At 43.0% G+C, this 21,896-nt stretch overlaps 1 protein-coding gene across 3 annotated transcripts in view; it reads left to right on the plus strand.

Annotated features, from left to right (window-relative positions):
• UBAC2 (UBA domain containing 2) overlaps positions 1-21,896 on the plus strand; it is a 174,937-nt gene that overhangs the window by 107,871 nt on the left and 45,170 nt on the right. For 2 of the 3 annotated variants that reach the window (XR_002336734.1, XM_021065851.1), the window contains 2 exons: positions 2,404-2,527; positions 6,694-6,741. Coding sequence is in view for 2 of the 3 variants with exons in the window: in XM_021065851.1 (XP_020921510.1) it covers positions 2,404-2,527; positions 6,694-6,741 (172 nt within the window). In the remaining variant the exon portion in view is untranslated. The remainder of the gene's footprint in view (positions 1-2,403; positions 2,528-6,693; positions 6,742-21,896) is intronic. The other variant, XM_021065852.1, reaches the window with a different exon arrangement.

A 21,896-nucleotide genomic window follows, 5' to 3' on the forward strand; every position in this document is an offset into this window, starting at 1 on the left:
CTCATGGCATGTGGAAGTTCCCAGGCCAGGGATTGAACCTAAACCATAGCAGTGACAATGCCGAATCCCTGACTGCTAGGCCATCAGAAAACTCCCGTATTCTTATTTTATGTTCTGAAAAATTTGCTTTGGAGTTTGGAAGGCACCGCTCTCTGCCAGGCCAGACTGGGCAGTAGGGCCTGTGTCTAAAGCAGTGGCGGTGTTGGCTGGGCATCCGGGGCATGAGACCTGGAGCGGGGATGGGCAGAGGCAGAGGGGAGCCAGGGCTCAGCAGCGCAGCCTGGGACTCCACGGGCTGTTTCAGTGTAGCCCTGCATACCATGCCGCTGAGGGCCGGGAACCAGGAGCCGACACAGCCGTAAATGGGGCCCAGCCTTCAGCTCCTCTGAGGAGCTTACAAGCCTAGGTGGCTCCAGTCTGAGGCAGGCATTTAATGACGAATGGACGTGAGTGCATGTCCAAACCACAGCATTCATCAGGTTGCCTGCCTCGCCCTTGTCGCCTTGAGTTTTCAATTCTGGAGGTCAGGGACCACTTCTTACTTGGAGGTATGGATGGAACTCCTGTCCCTGGCCCACTGCCTCTCATGTGGTGCCCAGGTGATTCACTGATTCACTCACTCAGTTGAATAGTCAACAGAGCCCGCCACCAGGAGGGTGGAGAAATTGCTGAGCTGAAGTGTTGAGCTCTGTCCTACACCATTAGCATAAGCTTCCTAAGCAGAGAGGTGGACTGGATATTTTGTATTGAAAGAATAACCTGTGTCAGCGAATAGTCACCAGAGCCCAGGGTTCCAGGGAGCTTGGGCCGGGGGCGGGGGAGGCCGGGTCCAGGGAAGGGGGAGGTTGTGGGAAACCACACTGGTTGGTAAGAAGGAATCGCAGGACTTGCTGTTTCATGCTGATGTTGAATTTCCTCTTTGGATACTGGGCGCTTGTGGAAGGAAGGGTTCTAAACAAAGGCATGTCGTGAACAGAGTGGTGTTTGGGGAAGAGAATACTGTTGGCAGTGTTAGGCGATGGATCAGGGAGAAACAAGACTTTAAGAAGAAGGACATGTTGGCAGTGTTAGGCGATGGATTAGGGAGAAACAAGACTTTAAGAAGAAGGACATTTGTGACTTTTTGAATGTCAGGTTGAAGCTATCAAATTGAGTTTCACAGCCAAGGTGAGGGGACAGGCAGACAGTTTGGGGACTCACTTCATTTTCTTAGTTGAAGCCATAGTTGCAGTTATACAAAGACAGACTAGAGGGAGTTCCTGTCGTGGCGCAGGGGTTAGCGAATCCGACTAGGAACCATGAGGTTACGGGTTTGATCCCTGGCCTTGCTCGGTGGGTTAAGGATCTGGCGTTGCCGTGGGCTGTGGTGTAGGTCACAGATGCAGCTCGGATCCCGAGTTGCTGTGGCTGTGGTGTAGGCCGGCGGCTACAGCTCCGATTAGACCCCTAGCCTGGGAACCTCCACATGCCACAGTGTGGCCCTAGAAAAGACAAAAAAAAAAAAAAAAAAAAAAAAAAAGACTAGAGCAAGAAAAAGAAGACTGTCTTGGAACCCTGGAGAGGGTAGAAGAGTGGTAGGAGAAATCATGGGGAAACCAGCAAGAGACAGGGTGTAAGACAAAAGGAGGGAGGGAGTTCCCATCGTGGCTCAGCAGTAATGAACCCGACTAGTATCCGTGAGGACGCAGGTTCAATCCCTGGTGTCGAATGGTGGGTTAAGGATCCCGTGTTGCTATGAGCTGTGGTATAGGTCTCAGATGCAGCTCAGATCTGGCATTGCTATGGCTGTGGTGTAAGGCTGGCAGCTACAGCTCTGATTTGACCCCTAGCTTGGGAAACCTCCATATGCCACATGTGTGGCTCTAAAAAGCAAAAGCAAAAAAAGAAAAAAAACCAAAAACAAAGGGAGGGAGAAATTTGAGGAAGGGAGGGCAGGAGTGGTGATTGGTGTCATGCTATAGTGATGTATAATTGGACAAAGTCTGAGATGCAAGTTTTGGATTTGACCTTCATGAATTATAATGTTTGTTACTTTTGGTTTGTCTAGTCTCTTTCATTAGATTTTAAGTTGCTTCTGGGAAGAAAACTAATGCATCAACTTTAAATTTTCTCACAGTGCCTGATAATTAATAGATGCCAAACCACTTCTTCGCAGTAATTTTGGGAGAGTTGATAAGGATTAGATAATTATAGAGTTCTCATAAAATATAACGTACAAATTATTTCAGATGTTGATGTACATATAGAAACCAACTTGTGTATCTAAGATCATGCTTTCAAACCAAAATAAAATGATGTTATTCATTTTACTTCAGTGTTAACTTCAAATAAACATTTGCCATTGGTATTTTAAATTGAGTATTATACCATAGTGTTTTTTTGTTTGTTTGTTTGTTTACATAGCCTGGCACCTGTATTTGCTCTGTTTGTACCATTTTACTGCTCCATCCCGAGAGTCCAAGTGGCGCATATCCTGGGCCCGCTGTCCATCACAAACAAGACACTGATTTATATACTGGGACTACAGGTACAGTATGCATTTTTATGCTCACGTTTCTTTAATCAGATCTTTTTTTTTTTTTTTTTTTTTTTTTTTGGTCTTTTCTCTTTTGATCTCCTTGAAAACAATTTTTTTCCCCATAAGTTTGGCTTCATGATCTGTATCAGATGTTCAAAGGAAGTGATACAGAACAAGAACATCAAGGTATATAAGGTACTAGAATACTTTCAGAGCCTTTAGATATCTGATAAGAGCTTTCACTGTAATTTTTATCAGTGGAAAATATTTTAATTTCATTGTACAGTTGTGTGTAAGTGCTTTTAAAAAATCATAGTATGAAGTGGAAACAATTGAGAACAGTCAGGTGGAAAGTAGAAAACCATTCTCCAAATTAATGTATTGAAGACAGTGTCACAAATAAAGCTTCGAAGCAGGAACCAGATGTGCTTTGCCAGCAGCATAACTCCTATGCTGCACAGGCTTGATGGGCCTGTCAGCTTCTGCTAAATGGTTCGCTGAAGACCAGGAGAGGACTTACTGTTGGACTTAAATCGAGGAGGGCTTGCTTCACCAGTAGTCCGTGCATGCTGATCGCTCTCTGCTGGGTTCCAGGCCCGGTAGCAGAGGATACGTAGGATTTTCAGTTTTCTACCTGTAATACTTGTCACTTTTCTTTCACTCTCACACCTTTTGATGTAAACTTTTATTCTGCTGTTTCCTGTGGTACCATGTGTCGCTTGGCCTTTTGATCCACCGTTAATGCTCATAACATTCCCTATCCCACACACATCAAACCGGATACTCAGGTCGCTGTGAGATGCCCTCCTCCCTCCCCTTTTAACCTTTAGCATTTCCTCTAACTTCGCTGCTCTGCTGTCATGTATTATCAATGGCTCATCTGGGGTGGGTGTTTCCTTACCGTTTTTACAACCATTTCTCATGAAATGTGTTTATTCTTGGTCTCTGGACCTGCATAGCGTCACACTCTCCCCTGTCCTTCCCAGCGCTCAGAGAACCCAGGGCCCGTTTCTGCATTTTAGTCTTGTCATTAGGGTTTGCTGTGGCATCTTGAATTTTTTCAAGATGTTGCCGCAGGAGGCAGAATGCAGGGGGCAGGAGAGTACCCTGGACCCAGGGCAGGAGACCTAAGTTCTAGTTCTGACATGGCAGCACTAGCTGGAGGTTTGGGTCAAGTTATGGAAGCTGCTGAGCCTCATGCTGATCCTACAGTTCCTTCCAGCTCTAAAGTTATAGAGCATCTTCGATGGTGAAAAACACTGTTTTATTAATCCTGGGGTAGGAATTCAAGGGAGCACTGTGGAAAGTCTTTAGAGCCAAGTGGGCCTTGGCTCAAGTACTTGCTCTGGTAATTGTTTTCCTTCTCTGTCACTTTCTCTGAGCCCCCATTTGCCCATCTGTAAAGTGGGGACAACAGTATCTAACTTACACGGTGATTTAAAGGATTAGAGATTATAGTATTGGATTTTTTCTGAACAGTAAGCCATTCGGTTCCTATTATTTATAACTTATGTCTCTCTAGCTGCCACCTTTGGTTTTTCTGAAGTTGTGAGGTTTTTTGTTTTGTTTTGTTTTGTTTTTTTTCTTTTTGGTGAGATAGAAGTTGATATCAGAAAATAGAGGTGGTGATGCCTCTGGCTTTTTGATATAATCTACCATTCTTAGCATGACTGGCAACCAGGGCTTCTAATTGCCTACCCACTATCAACTCCCACTCTCCCCACCTTGACGTGGGCATGAACCTTTTATCCCCAAACCTGTGTTCTCTCCCTCCATCCTCCCCACCCCCGGACCTTCGCACATGTTTCTGTGCCTCTGTCTCTCACACGACGGCTTTTGAAACCGGGGCTGTCTGTTGGATGAACGGATGAGAGAATGAATGACTTTGATCATTATCAGAAGAGCGAAAATGTTTGTGAAGGGTCACTTAAGTACTATATGGTTCAAGAGCCAGTCCTGTACTGCCTGGCGCTGAGGGCCGTGGAGGAGAAAATGGAGCATGGGATGTGGCACCTGCCCACAAGGAGCCCCGGCTCGAGAGAGGACATGTAGTCATAATACGAGCAGACTTGCTTGGGACCAAAGTGCAGTAAGGCAGAGGGCTTAAGAGTCCAAATGAAATAAATCTTTACTGACAGAATTAATAGTGTGCTCTTTGTGCTTGTGTATGCAGCGTGGTAGTGTAACGAGGTCATGAGCCTTGGGGCTAGACCACCTGGGAATACTCCCAGCTCCTCCACCCACCAGTTCTTTCAAATTGCTCAACTTTCTCAGTTTTCTCATGGGTGAAATAGAGTTAATAATAGACTCAACCTACTGGGGTGATGAGGAGGAGTCCTAAGTTTAATATTTGGTCACTGCGTGGCTCAGAGTAAATGCTTCAAAAGTAAGCTTTTTCATTGATCTTTATATTTGTAGGAGAAAACTACAGAAAAATATTTTTCCACGTAATTCCCCTCCTTGTCGTCATCCGGGTCATTCACACTGAGCGAGCATCCATGCCAGAACAAAGGAGTACATTTTAGATCAAGGGCTTGAATTTGAGGTTGCAACCAGTGCTCATTTCTACTTAAGCTAACGTGAGAGCACAGTTTGTCAGACTCCTTTTCGCCTGGGCTTTGGCATCTCTTACCTTCGTGTCTGTCTTCTATGGATCTTTTTCCTGTGTGTGCTTGATAAATGTGCAGAAGTTTCAAGTTTGCCTCTAGCACAGTGTCAGCAATGAACCAGCCTCTTTCTCTAAAAGCAGAAGTGCTTAAATTCCCCACCTAATGATCTAAATAAGAACAGCGGAGTTCCCTGGTGGCCCAGCAGCTTAAGGACCCAGCGTTATCACTGCTGTGGCACAGGTTCAATCCCTAGACTTGGACTAGGCATGGCCAAAAAAAAAAAAACACGAATAAACTTTTGGCTACAAATCTTTTTTTTTTTAATCTGTATTAAATGACTGTATTTTAATGACTGTATTTTATCCCTAAACACTTCAGTGTATATTTCCTATAAATAAGGCATTCTGGAGTTCCCATCGTGGCGCAGTGGTTAACGAATCCGACTAGGAACCATGAGGTTGCGGGTTCGGTCCCTGCCCTTGCTCAGTGGGTTAACGATCTGGCGTTGCCGTGAGCTGTGGTGTAGGTTGCAGACGCGGCTCGGATCCTGCGTTGCTGTGGCTCTGGCGTGGGCCAGTGGCTACAGCTCCGATTCAACCCCTAGCCTGGGAACCTCCATATGCCGCGGGAGCGGCCCAAAGAAATAGCAAAAAGACAAAAATAAATAAATAAATAAATAAATAAATAAATAAATAAGGCATTCTCTTACATAACCATTTTTCAGTTAACAGGAGTGGGAAATTTACGTCGATAAAATCTTATTCAAATTTCTATCTCATTCACGTTTCACCAATTGTCCCCAAAATATCCTGTTATTAGGCTACAAATCTTTTCTTTCTTGCAGGAACACTTTGAGATGTCTCATGACTTTATTTTATTTTTTTGGAACCCTGAGCACAACCCTTGGATGTCAGTGATTTGGAAAGCAAAGGGAAAAATTTCCCGAGACCCACTTCTAATTACCTTTGCCATTACTGAACTTTGACCCTGTTCCTTGGTCTGCTCTTGAGTGAACTGGATATCAGTGGTTACTCACAGCAGCACCGGACGTGGACCTGTGTGCTGGCAGACGTCTTCATCCAAAACTAGAGCAGCCGTGACGGAAAATTGAAATGAGAGAATTTATGTAGACAGATATTACATGTCATACTGAGTCATTGGATGGTGACTATTTTTTTTGTATGTTGTTAATGCTAATAATTTCTTTCTATGTAGTGTTTTACTTTGTTGAAACCAACTCATGTTTTTAAATACAAATACGCTTGAATTTTACTTATTTTTCTTTGCATGGGAGTGGGCCGCATTCAACCAGTCTGTTTTAAGTCTGTTGGAAGGCTGGGTGAGGTCTTGGTTAAAAAAAAAAGAGAGAGAGAGAAAGAAAAAAAAAAGAAAATGTATTGTTTTCTTTTAAATAGCAGAATTGATATTTATTAATTTTCTATTAGTTTATATTAAGATATATAATTAAGACTTAACAAATGGCTATGACTATAGTTATATAAAAATAAGTGTGCTGTGATTGGCAGTTGAATTTCATTTTTAGTTGCCTTTTTTTTTCTTTTATAGCTTTTCACCTCTGGTTCCTACATCTGGATTGTAGCCATAAGTGGACTTGTAAGTGTGATTTCCGCCATCCCCTCATTCCCCCTCTTTGCTGAAGAAACTTTAGGGAAAATGTCCTATTTAGACTGTGGGTCATACTCAGTTGTTTTCAGATATCAGATCCCATCTCAGTGCTACTTCCGTAGTGATGAAAAAGTCAGTTCCATGGAGAGTTGAAATGAAAGAGGCCCGTTTGTCTCAGTTTTCAAGGTCATTTTGATGAACGTTTTAGCTGAGTTTCTTGTCAATATTATTTTAAAATTACATGAGTAGTCGAACTCATAGTAGGACAGAAATGACAGAAAAAAAAAAAAATGAAGAAGTTGGATTTCCTGAAAACAGTGAGAGAGAGTCTGCTTGTTTTAGAAAGGGACATTGTGGTGCAAGTGGAAAAACAAGGTTAAGTGGAAAGTCAGGTGGATTGGAACTGACGGAAGACTCATCAGGGTGCGTGGCTGGAGAAGGGAAGGGGGTGAGTGGAAGGGTGTGGGCACGTCCCGTCTGTGTGCCAGACCGCCTCCCTCTCCTCCGGCCCACACAGCTCTATTTTATTTTATTCTATCTTAATAAGCATGTGTCCTAAACTCTATAAGGTATTGAAAAAATCTAGAACATGAAATTAAGCTTTAGTTTTCATCCATGGCTTAAATTTGAACTCCCAAATTGATATAAGAAATTTATAACTAGGATTTGTGTAGTATAGTTTTAACTTCTTTCTTAGAAAAGACTAAGAAACTAACAGACTGGATGCATGGTAATATGTGTAAATACCATCAGAGGGAAAGGCTTTGGAAATAACTCTGTCTTCCACTGCAGATATTTTGAGTAAGTTATCACCACTTATTCTTGTCTCCTGGATGAATGGTATTTGGGGCCTCTGGGCCATTCCTTTAAGCCTGCTCACTTCTCTCCTTTTATGCTCTCTGTATTACTCCTTTTCTGTTGATTCTTAATCCTTCTCTCCTCACGGCTTCCAGCCCAAATCCTGGGGACTGAAGTCACTTTGTTTCCCGCTGCCTAAACCTGTTTCTCAGAGGCCCAGCTTTGCTTCAGGACCACAGAGCCGAACGCTATTGTGAGATCTTCAAACCATCTAAGCCACCTGGCACTCCTGAGACTTCAGTGACTTAAGGACAGCCTGGGGTCATACCCATCCTATGGGGGCACTGCCCAGGCTCTGCCCAGTCCAATCTCATCCCTGCTTGAACTGCCAGCTTGACTGACGGCTGCTTAGCCAGCCTGCACAGTAACCAGCCAGCTTTCACAATGAGAGCATCATGAGAATTTACTATTTCGTTCATGATATGTTCTATTTCTCTTGGCAGTGATAATCCTGAGTCCTTTTTTGGATTTTTTTTCCTAGAGCATTCAAAAACTTGAAAAATATCATATTATATTCCATTGGTGGATTTGCTTTCATTATCCGAGCCCTTCTTTAATAACTTAGGTGACTCATTTGTTTTAAGACATCCCATTTCTTTCTTTATCCTGTTTTCAGACTCTTGGTTTTAAAATGAGTTCTTGCTATCTATCCCCTTAGAAAGTTTCATTTTTTGACACTTAGTGGTCTAGAATTGGAGGTTGCATTTTTCATCTCTTTCTAGTCTTTTGAAAATCTGAAGTATGCATGTTGTGGTCAGTCTTTTCTAGTACACATGCTGAACAGGTGGTAAGGTGCTTGATTTAATTTTTTATTGGGATCAGAAGCTTAACATATTTTTAACATTAAAATTCCTAGTTTCCGAAGAGTGAATAGAATTGCTCAGTATTTGGTATATAGTTCCCAGATGAATTTAGCATTTGAATAATCCCATTATTAATAAACACCTCTGAGCCAGTTGAATTTTCACTTTATAGTAACTAATTCAACCGGTATTATTGACCTCCTACCATTATACAAATCTGATACATCTTGATATCAGCCTTTATTATTATTCCACCATAGTTATTCCACCTGTGTTTACTTAAAGTGATTAATATCAGTAGATGTTAGTGCTTGTTTTGAATTTAATGAATATTTTATTTCTGACTTTTTACAGAAAATCACACTGTTATTATGAGATATTTAATATAATGTGGTCTAGTAGATAAGGATCATTATGAAGGAGGGTATTAAAATTACTTGTGGATGTTCGGTTTACGTACCACCGATGATGGGATCCAGGTCTGAGATTCACGCAGCCACAGCTTGTCCCAGATGCCTCTTGCTCAACAGGACTTCTCCTCTCCTCTCCCCACATTTATCAAGTAACTTCCCCTTTTTTATGCTAAATAAAATACTAAAAAGAAAATAAAATTTTAACTACTACCAAAAAGAAACGGACAGATGGTATTCAGTGTTTTGGAGGAAAGTTAGAAAAGCTTTTGATGAAATGTCACCTTTTAGCGCTGAAACGGAGAGGTCTCTTACCATACTGTATGTGGTGAAGAAATAATTTTATTTCAATCTGTATTTTTAAGCGAAAGAGCTTTTTTCATAAAAAGACATTTGTATAAAACATAAGTCATGTGTTATCTGCTGTCATAGAAACCAAAACCTTTACTCATGCTTTTCTGGAAAGCCGCCAGTTTGGGGTTTAGTTTATTATATTTAGTTATTGGTGGATTTATTTTGCTCAGGCTGGTTTTCCTCTCTCCTTGTGACACCTATTCTTTCATGATTAGAAATGTTTCTGCGTACATAACTTTAAAATAGCCCACTGATTAAAGAAGGTAGAGGAGGGTAAATTACATCAGTTTGGTATTTTGCAGATGGGAGCCCACTTTTTGTCTTGAGTGATACCACAGAAAAGAATGAGGACTGAATAGTCCTCCTGGGCCGAGGGGGTTGGGGAAGTGTGTTTGGCTTACCAGGAATGATAATGAGTTAACTTGCCTAGAACAGCCGTGCTTCTACAGCTCCATTCTGCAATCCAGCAGGGATTCCAGCTGCTGCCCAGAAAGGATAAGGGGCATTCGGTTTTGCCTAAAGATTACTTTGAGGTTATTCACACCTATCGTTGATGCATGGTTTTGGGGTCTTTATGTTTTGTTTTGTTTTTAGGGTCACACCTGCAGCATATGGAAGTTTCCAGTCTAGGGGCGGAATCGGAGCTGCAGCTGCTGGCCTATGCCACAGCCGCAGCAACACCAGATCCAAGCCACATCTGCAGCCTACACCACAGCTCATGGCAACGCCTTAACCCACTAAGCAGAGCCAGGGATCATGGATACTAATTGGGTTTGTTTCTGCTGAGCCGCAAAGGGAACTCCCTTGATGCATGTTTTAATGCTGTATTGTTCTTCCTCTGGGAGTTCTTTTTTTTTTTTTTGCGGCTGTACCCACAGCATGTGGAAGTTCCCAGGCCAAGGATCAAACCTGCACCATAGCAGCAACCTGAGCCACAGCAGTGTCAATGCCAGGTCCTTAACTGCCAGGCCACCAGGGAACTCCTTGGCAAGTCTAGTTTTTAATACTAACATTTAATATCTAAAATATGACTGACTTCATGAAGGGTTGCCAAATTACAATTGGAAAGCTTAGCTATAGTAGCCAAGTGAAATGTTTCAGTTTAAGCAAGTCCTTCAGAAATGTCAGGGTACACTTTGCTCCATCATATTCCCACCCCATGTCTACCTATTCGTCATGCCTTTGGTGAGAGACAGTTCCACTAATCCCGTTACACATTAATACTTTTTTCCTTAAAGAAAGCGTTGGTTACTTATTGAACTTTAAGATCTTTTTGCGGTTCTGCAGAGAGCCCTCGGTCCATCCACGTTCCTGCACTTCTTCATTTTCTGCCATTTTATGAATCATAGTAGTGAGTCATTACCACCGGGATGTACCCTAATCTCAAAAGCTGAAGTCTCGGCCCTGAGCTGATTCTGGCATGATTAAAATAGAAAGAGCCTGCTTTTGCCAATTTTCTCTTTTTCCAATTCGCATATTTATCATCAGTCGGTCGTCTTTCAGGCTGTTTGGGAGCAGATGAACACACAGGCCTGTGTTTCTCAGACTCCAGGCTTCTCCCCTTCAGCCGCCTTTAGGATCTGCCATTTCCTGCACTGGGTACCTGTTCTGTACAGTATGTCAGACTTTGATTATCTGGCAGTCACACAGTCTGAGTGTGAGAGAAAGTCTGTCCCAATAACAAGATTAGAGACATAGATTCACACCAGATAATTTGGATGTGGTCTGAGGTGGTACTTGGTCCCAGTAGGGAGTGGGGATCTTTTCAAGCTTTTCAAACAAATAATTTCATGATGGCGCAAGATTATAGAAGTCTTGTTAGGGTTGGTAAGTCACAGATGAGAGGAAGGGGGACAGTTGAGCAACCTCAGAGAAATCGGGCTGGCCCCTTTGTGGGCTGTGATTTGTGTTTCTCTCTTCCCTCCACAGAGTTCTAAAGAAAAAAAAAAAAAAAAAAAAAACATTGCCTTATGGTAGCTGTAGAAGAAAAAGCGTCAAGCAGGACCTTATGTCGCTGGGCTTTCCAAATCGTGGCACATCATTAAGAGGGAACCTATGGAACGAGCAGCATCCTCCCCTGTGTCCCGAGGGAGTGAGGCTGGGCGTTGGGCCCGCTGTGCTTCCCCCCATGGTGCCTGTCTTCCTCCGCTTTCCACCCTTGCTTTTCTTCTTTTCCTCATTCTTTCTTCCCGTAGATTTCCCCTCCGATTGACCAACGCAGGGTACAGTGTAGCAGGTCAGGTAGCTCATCTGATGCCCAAGGTTTTTCACTTGAACTCCAGAGACTGGGATGATTCTCCAGCAGTTGATTGAAAATGAGGACAGAAGCTACCGAGGGACGTCAAGGCTGGTTCGAGCTGTGAGCTGGGTTGGGCTTGAAAGGACCTAGTGTAGAGGATGACCCGGATCCTTAGGAAGCAGCCGTGTTTAGAGGGTGCTTTCACCTTACAGTTAACGCAGTGTTTACAGTCCCAGCGCTGAGCTGAGTGCTTATCAGTTCCTTGTACAACACACACACACACACACACACACACACACACACATCCTCTCCTCTCTCTTCCACAGATTCATTCATACCTTCTCCCCCCTTCCCCCCCCATTCCACTCCCTTCCTCTCTGTGCCCTCTTTCCCTATCCTGACCTTAGGTAGCCTGGACCTCCTGAAATACACCTTCTGTCCTCTGCCTTGTTGTGGCAGTTGCCACTCAGCCCAGGGTGACAGAGAATGTCTTACTGGACAAGTGTTACACAGGGAGCAGCTAGTAGACTTTCATCCCGGATAAAACTGGCACCAAAGTGCCTCCTAAAATAGAGCTGTAACATTTTCATTACTGTAACTTATCCTCTGTTTACAGGCAAAAACCAAGCCTCCTTTCAGAGCCTTTCAGAATTAGGTCTCCTCACACGCCTCTCTGGCCTGTGCACCGGTACCCCAGGCACGCGGGGCCTTCTTAGGGTTCTGTGCCATCGCTTATTGTTTTTTAACACACATGGCCCTTACGCCGTACCAGGCACTTGTGGTAGATTCTGTTGTTTCTTCAGCCGTTTTGTTTGTTGAGAATATGTGCTGCCCCTCCCTAGGGACCCCTCCCTGCAGGCCCCTCCCTACAGGGCTCTTGGCGCCCTGGGCACGTCAGGCCCTACTCGGTGACTTCCAAGAGCCACTAGACTCTGAGTGCAGTGCTGGATGCCTCACGGCTCCACCATTGCGCTGTTCCTTCGGTCATGAGAAAAGCGTGTGCCGCTGGAGACGGCACCTTCAGCTCAGACCCCAGAACAAGGAAGACCCACAGAGCAGGGCTAAGGCCAGCACGTAAGATGAGGGAGAAATAAACCTTTGTTTTAGCCACTGAAATTTGGGGTCGTTTGTTACCACAGTATAACCTAGAGAAAGCGGTCTAACGCGGCTCTTTTCTGAGCGCTTTACAAATAGTACATCGTTAGTCCTCCTAAAAACCTGATGATGTAGGAACTGTTGTCCCCCTTTTATAGATGATGAAGCTGAAGCACAGAGAGCTTAAGTTTTTTGCCAAGAATGCAAGCCGATAAGTAGTGAGGACAAGATTCAGATGAAGGAGCTCGGGCTTTAGGTCTGTACTCTTACTAGGTAGCTTTGCATAACCATGTGCAGTTTCTTCCAACTACATCCATTCCTTTACCGTTAGGTCCCTTCTTTGAAAAATGTTATTAAGATCTGACCCTGAAACCTTTTCTGAGTCTGCCCCTTCAGTTTAGAAATTATCCATTATTTTTTATAATCCTTGGTGCCTAGCAGAATGTCTCACATTTAATCTATATTCTTTAAATAATTAAGTTTTAAAATTCTCTATTATCAAAGTAATACTTTGTATGCTATAAAACACCGTAAGTTTGTGTAACTGTCAGGATGCTGTCAGCGTGTACTTGGCATGCTCTCTGTGGTGGTGGAGATCTTGGGCTTCCCATTTAAATGATGAGGAGGCAGAAGTTCAGGCTGCACAGCTGGTGGGTAATAGAGCTCGGTGTTCAGAGGTCCAGTGGGTCCGGTGCATCCCACTGCACACTTCAAGGCTCTCATCACATCTGTTTCAACCATCAGATACCCAAGTACAAACCTATTCCCAGCTCTTCCCTTGACTGCACTGCTAAGACGAGACCCTGTGCATCATCAATGCAAACACGATTCAGGAGGGAGATCTTGGCCATGAAGTTTTAAAAGTACCCAGAGGTCCTGAAGGGCACATATCCACAGCAGCTTCTTGCAGCCCGTGTTAGGAATTGTGTGGGCTGACCAGCCTCCAAGAAAGCTTTATGATGTTGGCAGCCTCTACTTTCTTCCTAATGTGAAGAATCTAGTCTGTAGCTGTAGCAGACTTTCTCTTCTGAGATCATCAGAGATGTTTAACTGGCCCTCCAGTTATTGAATGGATTAACAATGGAGCTCATTTTTTTGTGTTCGGCATTGTCATGTACAAGAAAATGAAGTAAAGTATGACTTTGAGAAAGTTTAAAGGACAGTGTAAAATATATTAAGCTGGGTCAGTGCTGTTGCGGTCAAAGGGAACAAGGGGAGATAAGGAAGGGGTGACCAAGAAAGCACTCTGCTGCGTCATTTTATAGGATTACTGGTAGATTACATGTCCGTTACCACACACAGCAGCTTCCCACAGGGTCTTCGCATTGTTTTTCTATCAGGAGATGGAAAGCCTTGAATCTGTTTTGGTTATCTCTTTAAAATGATTTTTTAAAATAGATATGTCCAGTGTTCCTTCCTCTTTGGAGCTAATTTTGTTGATATTGTATCTTGATGATAACCTCTAGGAAAGGACTATGGTACAATCTATGAGTGAGATTTTGAATATACTCATCATACACAACAGTGTAGCTTATTATCAAAAACTCTTCTTATGTTAGTTTATGGTAGCTGGGGATATTTTCAAGGTACCAGAACTTTTTTATTGCTAAAGATTGGTTTTAGTGTGCTAGTATCCCACCTCTTTTATATACTTTAAAGGAAGATTTATATATCCAGAAATGTCATAATCTTTCTAGGTCTTCACATTCACTTTTTTTATGAATTTTTTTGTTTGAGTGTTACATACAACAAAATTTACTAATTTTAAGTGTATAGTTTGGTGAATGTCAGTTGTGTAACTACCACCACCATCAAGATAGAAACCAGTCCCTTACCCCACACATTTTTTTATTCTTTTTCTTCTCTGTCCTCTCCCCACACCTGCCCACAATTAGCACTAACAGTTCACAAAAACCGGTTGTTTTTGAACCACCTTAGCAGCTGCTCCTTCAGCCCCAGTCGAGCCTTCAAATAAATGCATGTAGGATGACATCTTGACTACAGCCTCCTAAGGGACCATGAGCCACAGCTACCTAACTAAGGTGCCCCTAGATTTCTGACCCACATAAGCTGTATGTGTAATAAATGCTTATTGTTTTAAGCCACTGAGTTTTGGGTAATGTGTTGTTCAGTAATAGATGACTAGTACAACTATTTTAACAATATTAGGTCTTCCAATTCATGAACATAGTATGTATCTATATTGATTTAGCAATTCTTTAATTCCTCTTTTTAATTTTTAATTTTTCAGTGTACAAGCCCTACATAGCTTTCATTAAATGTATTCCCAAGCATTTGTGGGGTTTTCATGCTATTTTAAATGAAGTTATTTTTATAATTTTTGTTCCAAGTGCTTGTTGCTTTTCATAGAAATGCAGTTGACTTTTGTATATTGCTGTTGTTTCCTGCAGTTTTGCTAAATTTGTTATTTCTGGTAGTTTATCTGTGGATTCCTTATGGTTTTCTGCATATATAATCAAGTCATCAGGAAATATGTTTGGTTTATAATGTTTTACTTCTTCTTTTTAATCTGTGCCTTTTATTTTTCTTGCCTTATTACACAAGCTAAGACCTCTAGAAATAATGTTAAATAAAAGTAGGGAATAGACAACCTTACTTGTTCATGGTCTTCGGAAGCATTGAGTTTTTCCCTGTTGACTGTATATCTGTAAATGCATAAATTGTCTTTGATCTTTACATTTGTTTTTAATTTATTATTTTTAATCCAGTGTAAGAAACAGATTTCAAAATTTCAGCATAAACCTGTTTTCCACGTAGTTTTAGTTTGTCGAATCAGTTTATGACAGTGAGTATAATTTTAAAGGGGCAGGGATGGTCTTTTTGTTGAAAGGGATATTAAAGGGTATTTACATTTTCTTACTTGATTAAGGCTTTTTTCCATGTGCTAGAGACTCCTTGGTAACAGAACCTTCATCTTATTTGGGGCAACTAAAAAAAAAAACAAAAAAAATCACATGTTCCAGTTTCCTTTACATCTAGGTATAGCTGTCAAACTAAATTCTGGCGTCCAGGCCAATGAGCTGAGCTGTAAGCATCCATATTGGTAGGACTTCTGGGAAGGCTTCTTAAAGTAGCCTTTTGTCCTTTTGCCCTTCCTCATTCTTCTCCCCACTGCCTAGAATGCCGTTAAGATGGTTGAAACTTTTCTAACCTAAGGGAGAAATAAATTTCTGTTGTATTTAATTCATGTTATTTGCAGTTTTCTGCTTTATGCAGTTAACGTAATCCTCCTGGTGCATGATTTTCTAAAAGAAGAAGCTTAGAGCAGTTTTCTAAGACAATTTTGTTAGAAACAATCTGTTGTTACTCTAAGTAACTCCTGTTCCTATTCTGATTCAGCTTCCCAGGAATCAGAGATGGGTACCCAGTATTTTAAATAGATACTTCAAAATGATATTAAAAGAGAGAAGAGAGCTATAGGAAATTCATCCGAATTACTGTTGTACTTGACAAAGAACATGATAGCAAGACTCTTTGATAAGTGCTAGACCCATGTAATTCTGTCTGTCGTGAGAACAATTATTTCATAATTAATCACAAATGGCAGGAATAACTTTGGGCATCTCTAATTTATATAAATATTATTTGCGTAATAAGTACTTTCCAAAATGTCTTCTTTCTTTAGCATTTCAGTGAAGAAAGAGGAATGGGAAAATGTCAGGTCCATTAGGGGAAGGATTTTCTTTGTCCTGCTTCCTGCTGCATCCCCGTGTCTAGGACACAGCCTGGCACCTGAAGGAGATGAGTAAATGTGCATTGAATGAGTAAATGAGGCCTCCTTTGGCCTGATTGCCTCAGGACTTGAGGGAATCTGTGAAGTCCAAAGTCTGACTTCGTGCGACCTCCGTGTGAAGCGGTCCAGGTTCAAAGGGACATTTGTTGCCTTGGCTCATCTTTGTCTTTCGACAGCAGTGTTTTCCCCCAGGAAAGCAGCCCCTGTGCCTGTCCCAGTGCCCCTTGAGGTGACAGATTCCTTGCAGGTTGGAGCCACAGTTCACGAGGGCCCTGGCAGTGCAGTTTGCCCCCTGGGTTTTGTTGAGGCATGGTTGGCTGGAGAACAAGATAAGCAGAAACCTGAGTGTCGGGGCCAGGTCATAGTTTCTCACCTTTGCTGCCTGTGGTTTCACGCTAACACTAAACAAGACCAGAGGACAGTTGAGGTTTACTCTCTAATCAAGACGGTTTCACATGTTTCCACCCAGCAAATTAAATTCTTTATTTTTCTGAAGAGCATTATTTCATGATTCCTTTTTTAAAAGGGCTAATAATCTGCAAAATTAGATTTTCGTCATTAGATTACAAAATCAGATCTGTGTAATTGATTCCATGTTTGGGGTTTTTTTGTTTCGTTTTGTTTTCATGTTTATTAGTGGCCCCAAAGAAATCAGCTTCCTGTTGTTTTACATTCTCAGTTAGATATATGGGGTCATAACTGCTACTGTTGGCTCATGGGAGCTCCTGGCTCTATCCTAGAGCTTCGGCCTGGCCCTTTGGCCTGAACTTTCAGCTGCAAGTGGTCCAGAATGCTCTCTGGTTCCCTGACCTCGGGGGCCCTTTTCCTGGCCAGGATTCCTGCCTCCTGCTGCCTGAATAACCCTGCTTCCAACTGAAGCTGGCTTCGCAGACACAGCCCTCCTCTTCCTTCCCATTGTGTCTGAGCCCCCTGGGCCTGACTCCCGGCTGCCCGAGACCACTGCTGCTGCTTCATCCCTTGTTGTTGGGTCTCTCAGCCTGACCTTGGGCTTCAGCTCTGGGGGTCTGCCAGGTCCCCCCAGTTAGAATTTCCTCTGGCCTCTTGACATGCAAATCTGAGCAGATGGTCTATTTTTAAAGGTGTTTTTTTTTGTTTTTTTTTTTGTTTTTTTTTTTCTTTTTGACAAACTCTGTGGGTTTCAAAAAAACTCACATTTAGAAGTCCCTGTATAAGAAGGGTTTATGAGATAATGAAAATTAAGTTGAAAGTAATGCTCCATGTAAGGTAGGCGAATAAGTAAGTGATACCCGTATTCTCAAGGCTTTTGGTAGTCATGAGGTCTGACTTGGGCGAAGTTTAATGTCCTTATCGTCCATCTTCTCACGGAATAGGGTGGTGTGATTATCACATACTTACTGCAGTCTACGCTCTTAAAGCTCCTTATATTTTAATCCTTTGTGAATACCTGTGTTGATACAAACATTAATTAATAATCTAAGAAAGAAATGGAGGGAGTTCCCCCTGTGGTGCAGTGGGTTAATGACCTGGCTTGGCTCTGTGGAGGCACTGGTTCAATCCCTGGCCTGGTGCAGTGAGTTAAGGATCTGGCATTGCTACAGTCATGGTGTGTGTCACGGCTCCAGCTCGGCCCAGCAACTTCCATGTGCCATGAGAGCAGCCAAAAAAGAGAAAGAAAGGAAAAAATGGAGGAGATCCCCTGTGGCTCAGTGGGATAAGGACCTAGTGTTGTCACTGCTGTGGCTCGGGTTTGATCCTTGGCCTGGGAACTTCTGCATGCTATGAATGTGGCCAAAAAAAAAAAAAAGGATGAACAAAACGTACACCCAGGGGATTTTTTTTTTAAAGAAGAAGGCGAAACGAAATGGAAATTGTATCCAAGCCAACCTGAGGCTTATAGCCCAGGAGACTCTTCCAGGGAGCTCCGAGAGCTGTTCCACAGAGGCGATGGGGACTGGTCCACATGTGATTCTGACAAAGGGTACTTGGTAGAAGGTTTCTGCTGCTCGCAGGGAACGGAGACCTTAGTTGCTGGTTTGAGTGCTTTTCTAAGTGTGGGGACATGCGAAAACACTGAGTTCATCCCATTCTCTCCTGGAATATCTCGCTCTCTGAGGGCCAGTTCCGTCAGTTTTCCCAGAGCACCAAGTGCCTCGTCCTGACCTTCGCCCTGCATTCCTTTCCGAGTGTGCTGGAGGTCACGGGCTCCAGCGGCTGATGGCTCGATTCTTGGAGAACTGGGTAGTGGGCAGCTTCCTTTATTTTACAGCGCCTTCCCTTTCAGTCTTAAGTTTGACCAAGGTTGGGGAGACGTTTCGTGACCAGTTTTTCCCACGGGGCTAGGTATGCTTGTTCCCAGGTCAGGCGAGGATTTTGCTGGCAGGCCACCCGGTGCTGTCCCTCAGCCCCACACGCCTCTGGACCACCTGTCTCTCTGGTGCAGGGAGGGGTTCCGTCTTGTTCCCTCTTCCCAAATGTAGACTCACCCAGTGACAGTCGCTGACCTTATAGGACTGCGTTGGTCAATTGTTTCAAGTCACCTAGTCATCATTAGTTTTATCAAAGGCTTACGCATTTGGTAATGCAAAAAACAGTGATCTTTTTTAAAGTGGGCAGAGTCAAGTCATGTAGCCAGTGGAATTACTACGGTCATAAGGAAGCATTTCAGCTAAGAATTTCCGTTGGGGGTGGCCCAGGATCTCCCCAGGTCATCTGCTCTGCTCGCACGTCTGTCTTTACGGGAAATGGTGTATTGGCTTCACCAGAGGTGTCTGCATGCACAAGGCGAGGGCCAGGTCCTTGTGGCTCCTACAGGACTGAGTAAGGAAGTGTTATCTTCTAGGGAGTTACACAGATGGCGCCAGAGGAGGAAGATGGATCTTTATGGTGGAGCAGGTATTTCTGCCATTGGGGAGTCTGGCTAACACATCACACAGATGCACAACACGCACTGGAGGGGAGGGAGAGGCCAAAGGGCGGAGGAAATTTTGCATTTAAATTTTTCTTGTCTTGCCTTAAAATACGAATTTTTGTCTCATCACCTGAAACATTTTACAGAAGCACTTTGTTTATTTGATACCCTGAGGTCCTGCTGATGTTCCAGAGGCCTAGACAGGTAGACCCTGCCTTTTCATCCTACAGAAAGTATGAACCAAAAAAGTGTGTCTACTGACACCTTTCCAGTTTCCTTTAAAAGACCCTAAGATGCCTTACTTATTTTTGTGGAGCATTCATTCATTCATTCATTCAAACACCGTATTGTCCCGGCAGCTACTTCTAAGGTACTTAATGTGTACCAGGCACAGTTCTAGACACAGAGGCCAAACAGTGATCCAGACCCACCAAAATTCTTCCCCTTCCAGAGCATTCATTCTAATAAGTAACCCTTAGAAGAGGACTTTGAGCCAGTGAGCACAAAAGCCCTGTTTTATCCCTGCCAGAATTTGCAGTCGTATGTTTATTCCTGGGTGGGATGTCCTGATTCTTCATAGGATGTTCCTACTAACACTGGGTGCGTAATGTCATGACTGTATGTATGATGGGAGGATAGATGAGGCGAGAGAAAGAGACTCTTTGGCCTTCGTCAGTTCCTTGAAGGAATCTGTGACCTACTTCCCACCCCCATTAAGAACCCCACACACACTAAACTGTGGGCTCCTTAAGTACGACAAGTTATTCCTTTTCGTTATTTTTTCCTTCTTTGTTTAAAAGACACACGGTGTCAGTGCGTCCCTAAGGCGTGTAGGTATGATGTATAAGACGGGAAAGGAGTGCCGTGGATGGGGTGATGTTAAATGGGAGTACACTCTTGCAAGCTTCTGGTGTGATGAGGTAATTCCGTGTTTAAGCACCTTGTGATAGAGATGTGTATTGCCATTCCTAGAGCCAGCACAAGAAAAAAATACAAGACGTTGCTTTGAAAAGTTCCATTAAGTGATTTCAAAATGAAAAACCAAAAAATATTTGCTTAACACAAAAGAAAATAGGAAAGGAAAAAGAATAAAAAACAGATGAGATATGGAGTTCCTGTTGTGGCGCAGTGGAAACGCATCCGACTAGGAACCATAAGGTTGCAGGTTTGATCCCTGCCCTTGCTCAGTGGGTTAAGGATCGGGTGTTGCCGTGAGCTGTGGTGTAGGTCGCAGGCGCAGCTCGGATCCGGCGTTGTTGTGTCTGTGGTGTAGGCCGGCAGCTACAGCTCCGATTAGACCCCTTGCCTGGGAACCTCCATATGCTGCGGGTGTACCCCTAAAAAGGACAAAAGACCAAAAAAAAAAAAAAGGATGCGATAGAACCAAATAGCAAAATTCAACTATATCAAGAGAAGTACATTAGGTGTGAATAGCTAAACACTCTAATCAAAAGACAGAGATTGTCAGACTGGATTCAAAAGTAAGACACCGCTATAAGGTATTTAGAAAACATACCTTAAACACAGACACACAAAAAAGGTTGAAAGTAAGAAGCTGAAGAAAGATTAATCATGCAGTTAGCTGAAATGGCCATACCAGTATCAGACAAAATAGACTTCTATGTATCACTTAAAACAAAGAGGGATACTTTATTATGCTAAAAAGGTCAATTTTAAACGTATGTGTGCCTCATAACAGCTTCCCAGTACACACTTTCCAAAAACATGAAGTTAAAACAGACAGAACTAAAGGGAGAAATGGACACATTCACACAGTTGTGTACTTTGAGACTAAAAAGTAAAAATGTTTAATTTTTTACTTAATTCAAATCTCACCATCCTGATTTGATCAATTTTTTTTCATATGTTGTTATAACCACATTTTGCCGACTTCAGCTAAATCAGTATGATTTCACTGTTACACCGTTCCATTTTCCTTTCTACCCAGATCTTCACAAAAGGAATTCTTACTTCCTTGCCTCCAATTCCTTTTATTTGTGTATGTGTGTGTATATATATATTTTTCTATTTAGGGCCCTGCCGCAGCATATGGAAGTTCCCAGCCTAGGGGTCTAATCAGAGCTGCAACTGCAGGCCTACACCACAGCCACAGCAACTCGGGATCCAAGCCGCATCTGTGACCTACACCACAGCTCCCTGCAATGCCAGATTCTTAACCTGCTGAGCCAGGGAGCGAACCCACATCCTCATGAATACTAGTCGGATTCGTCACAGCTGAGCCATAGTGGGCATTATATATTTTTGCTGCATTTATTTCCTATCTCTTTCTTTGTTAAAAATACACATACATATTTATTACACATAGTGCTGCCCCCCTGCTGCAGAAGAAACCACTCTCTATGGTTTTCTGCTTTTACTACATAAGGACGTGTCTATAAACAGCAAATACTAGCATTTTGTGTATTGAAATTTTGCAAAAAGATGTATGCAATGTGTGACACCTTTATGGAAACATTAATACATGTGCACCCAGTTTATTTGACTGCTGTTTCAAGTTCTGTGGGATGCAGAAGCCACTCTGTAGCCATTCCTCTGCTGGGAGACTGTCCCGTTTCCTAGCCGTCGCACAGAGCTTTGCAGTTGAATACTTCCCGAAGCCTGCCTCCCGCAGCTCTGCTGCTGTTGTCAAATTGCCCGCCTGAGTGGCTGTACCACCTTCCCGTCCCTCAGGATTGTGTGTGTGAGTTCTCAGTTCCCCTCAGCCTCACCAAAACCTGAA

The sequence above is a fragment of the Sus scrofa genome, chromosome 11 (assembly GCF_000003025.6).
Source record: "Sus scrofa isolate TJ Tabasco breed Duroc chromosome 11, Sscrofa11.1, whole genome shotgun sequence".
Classification (NCBI taxonomy): Eukaryota; Metazoa; Chordata; class Mammalia; order Artiodactyla; family Suidae; genus Sus; species Sus scrofa.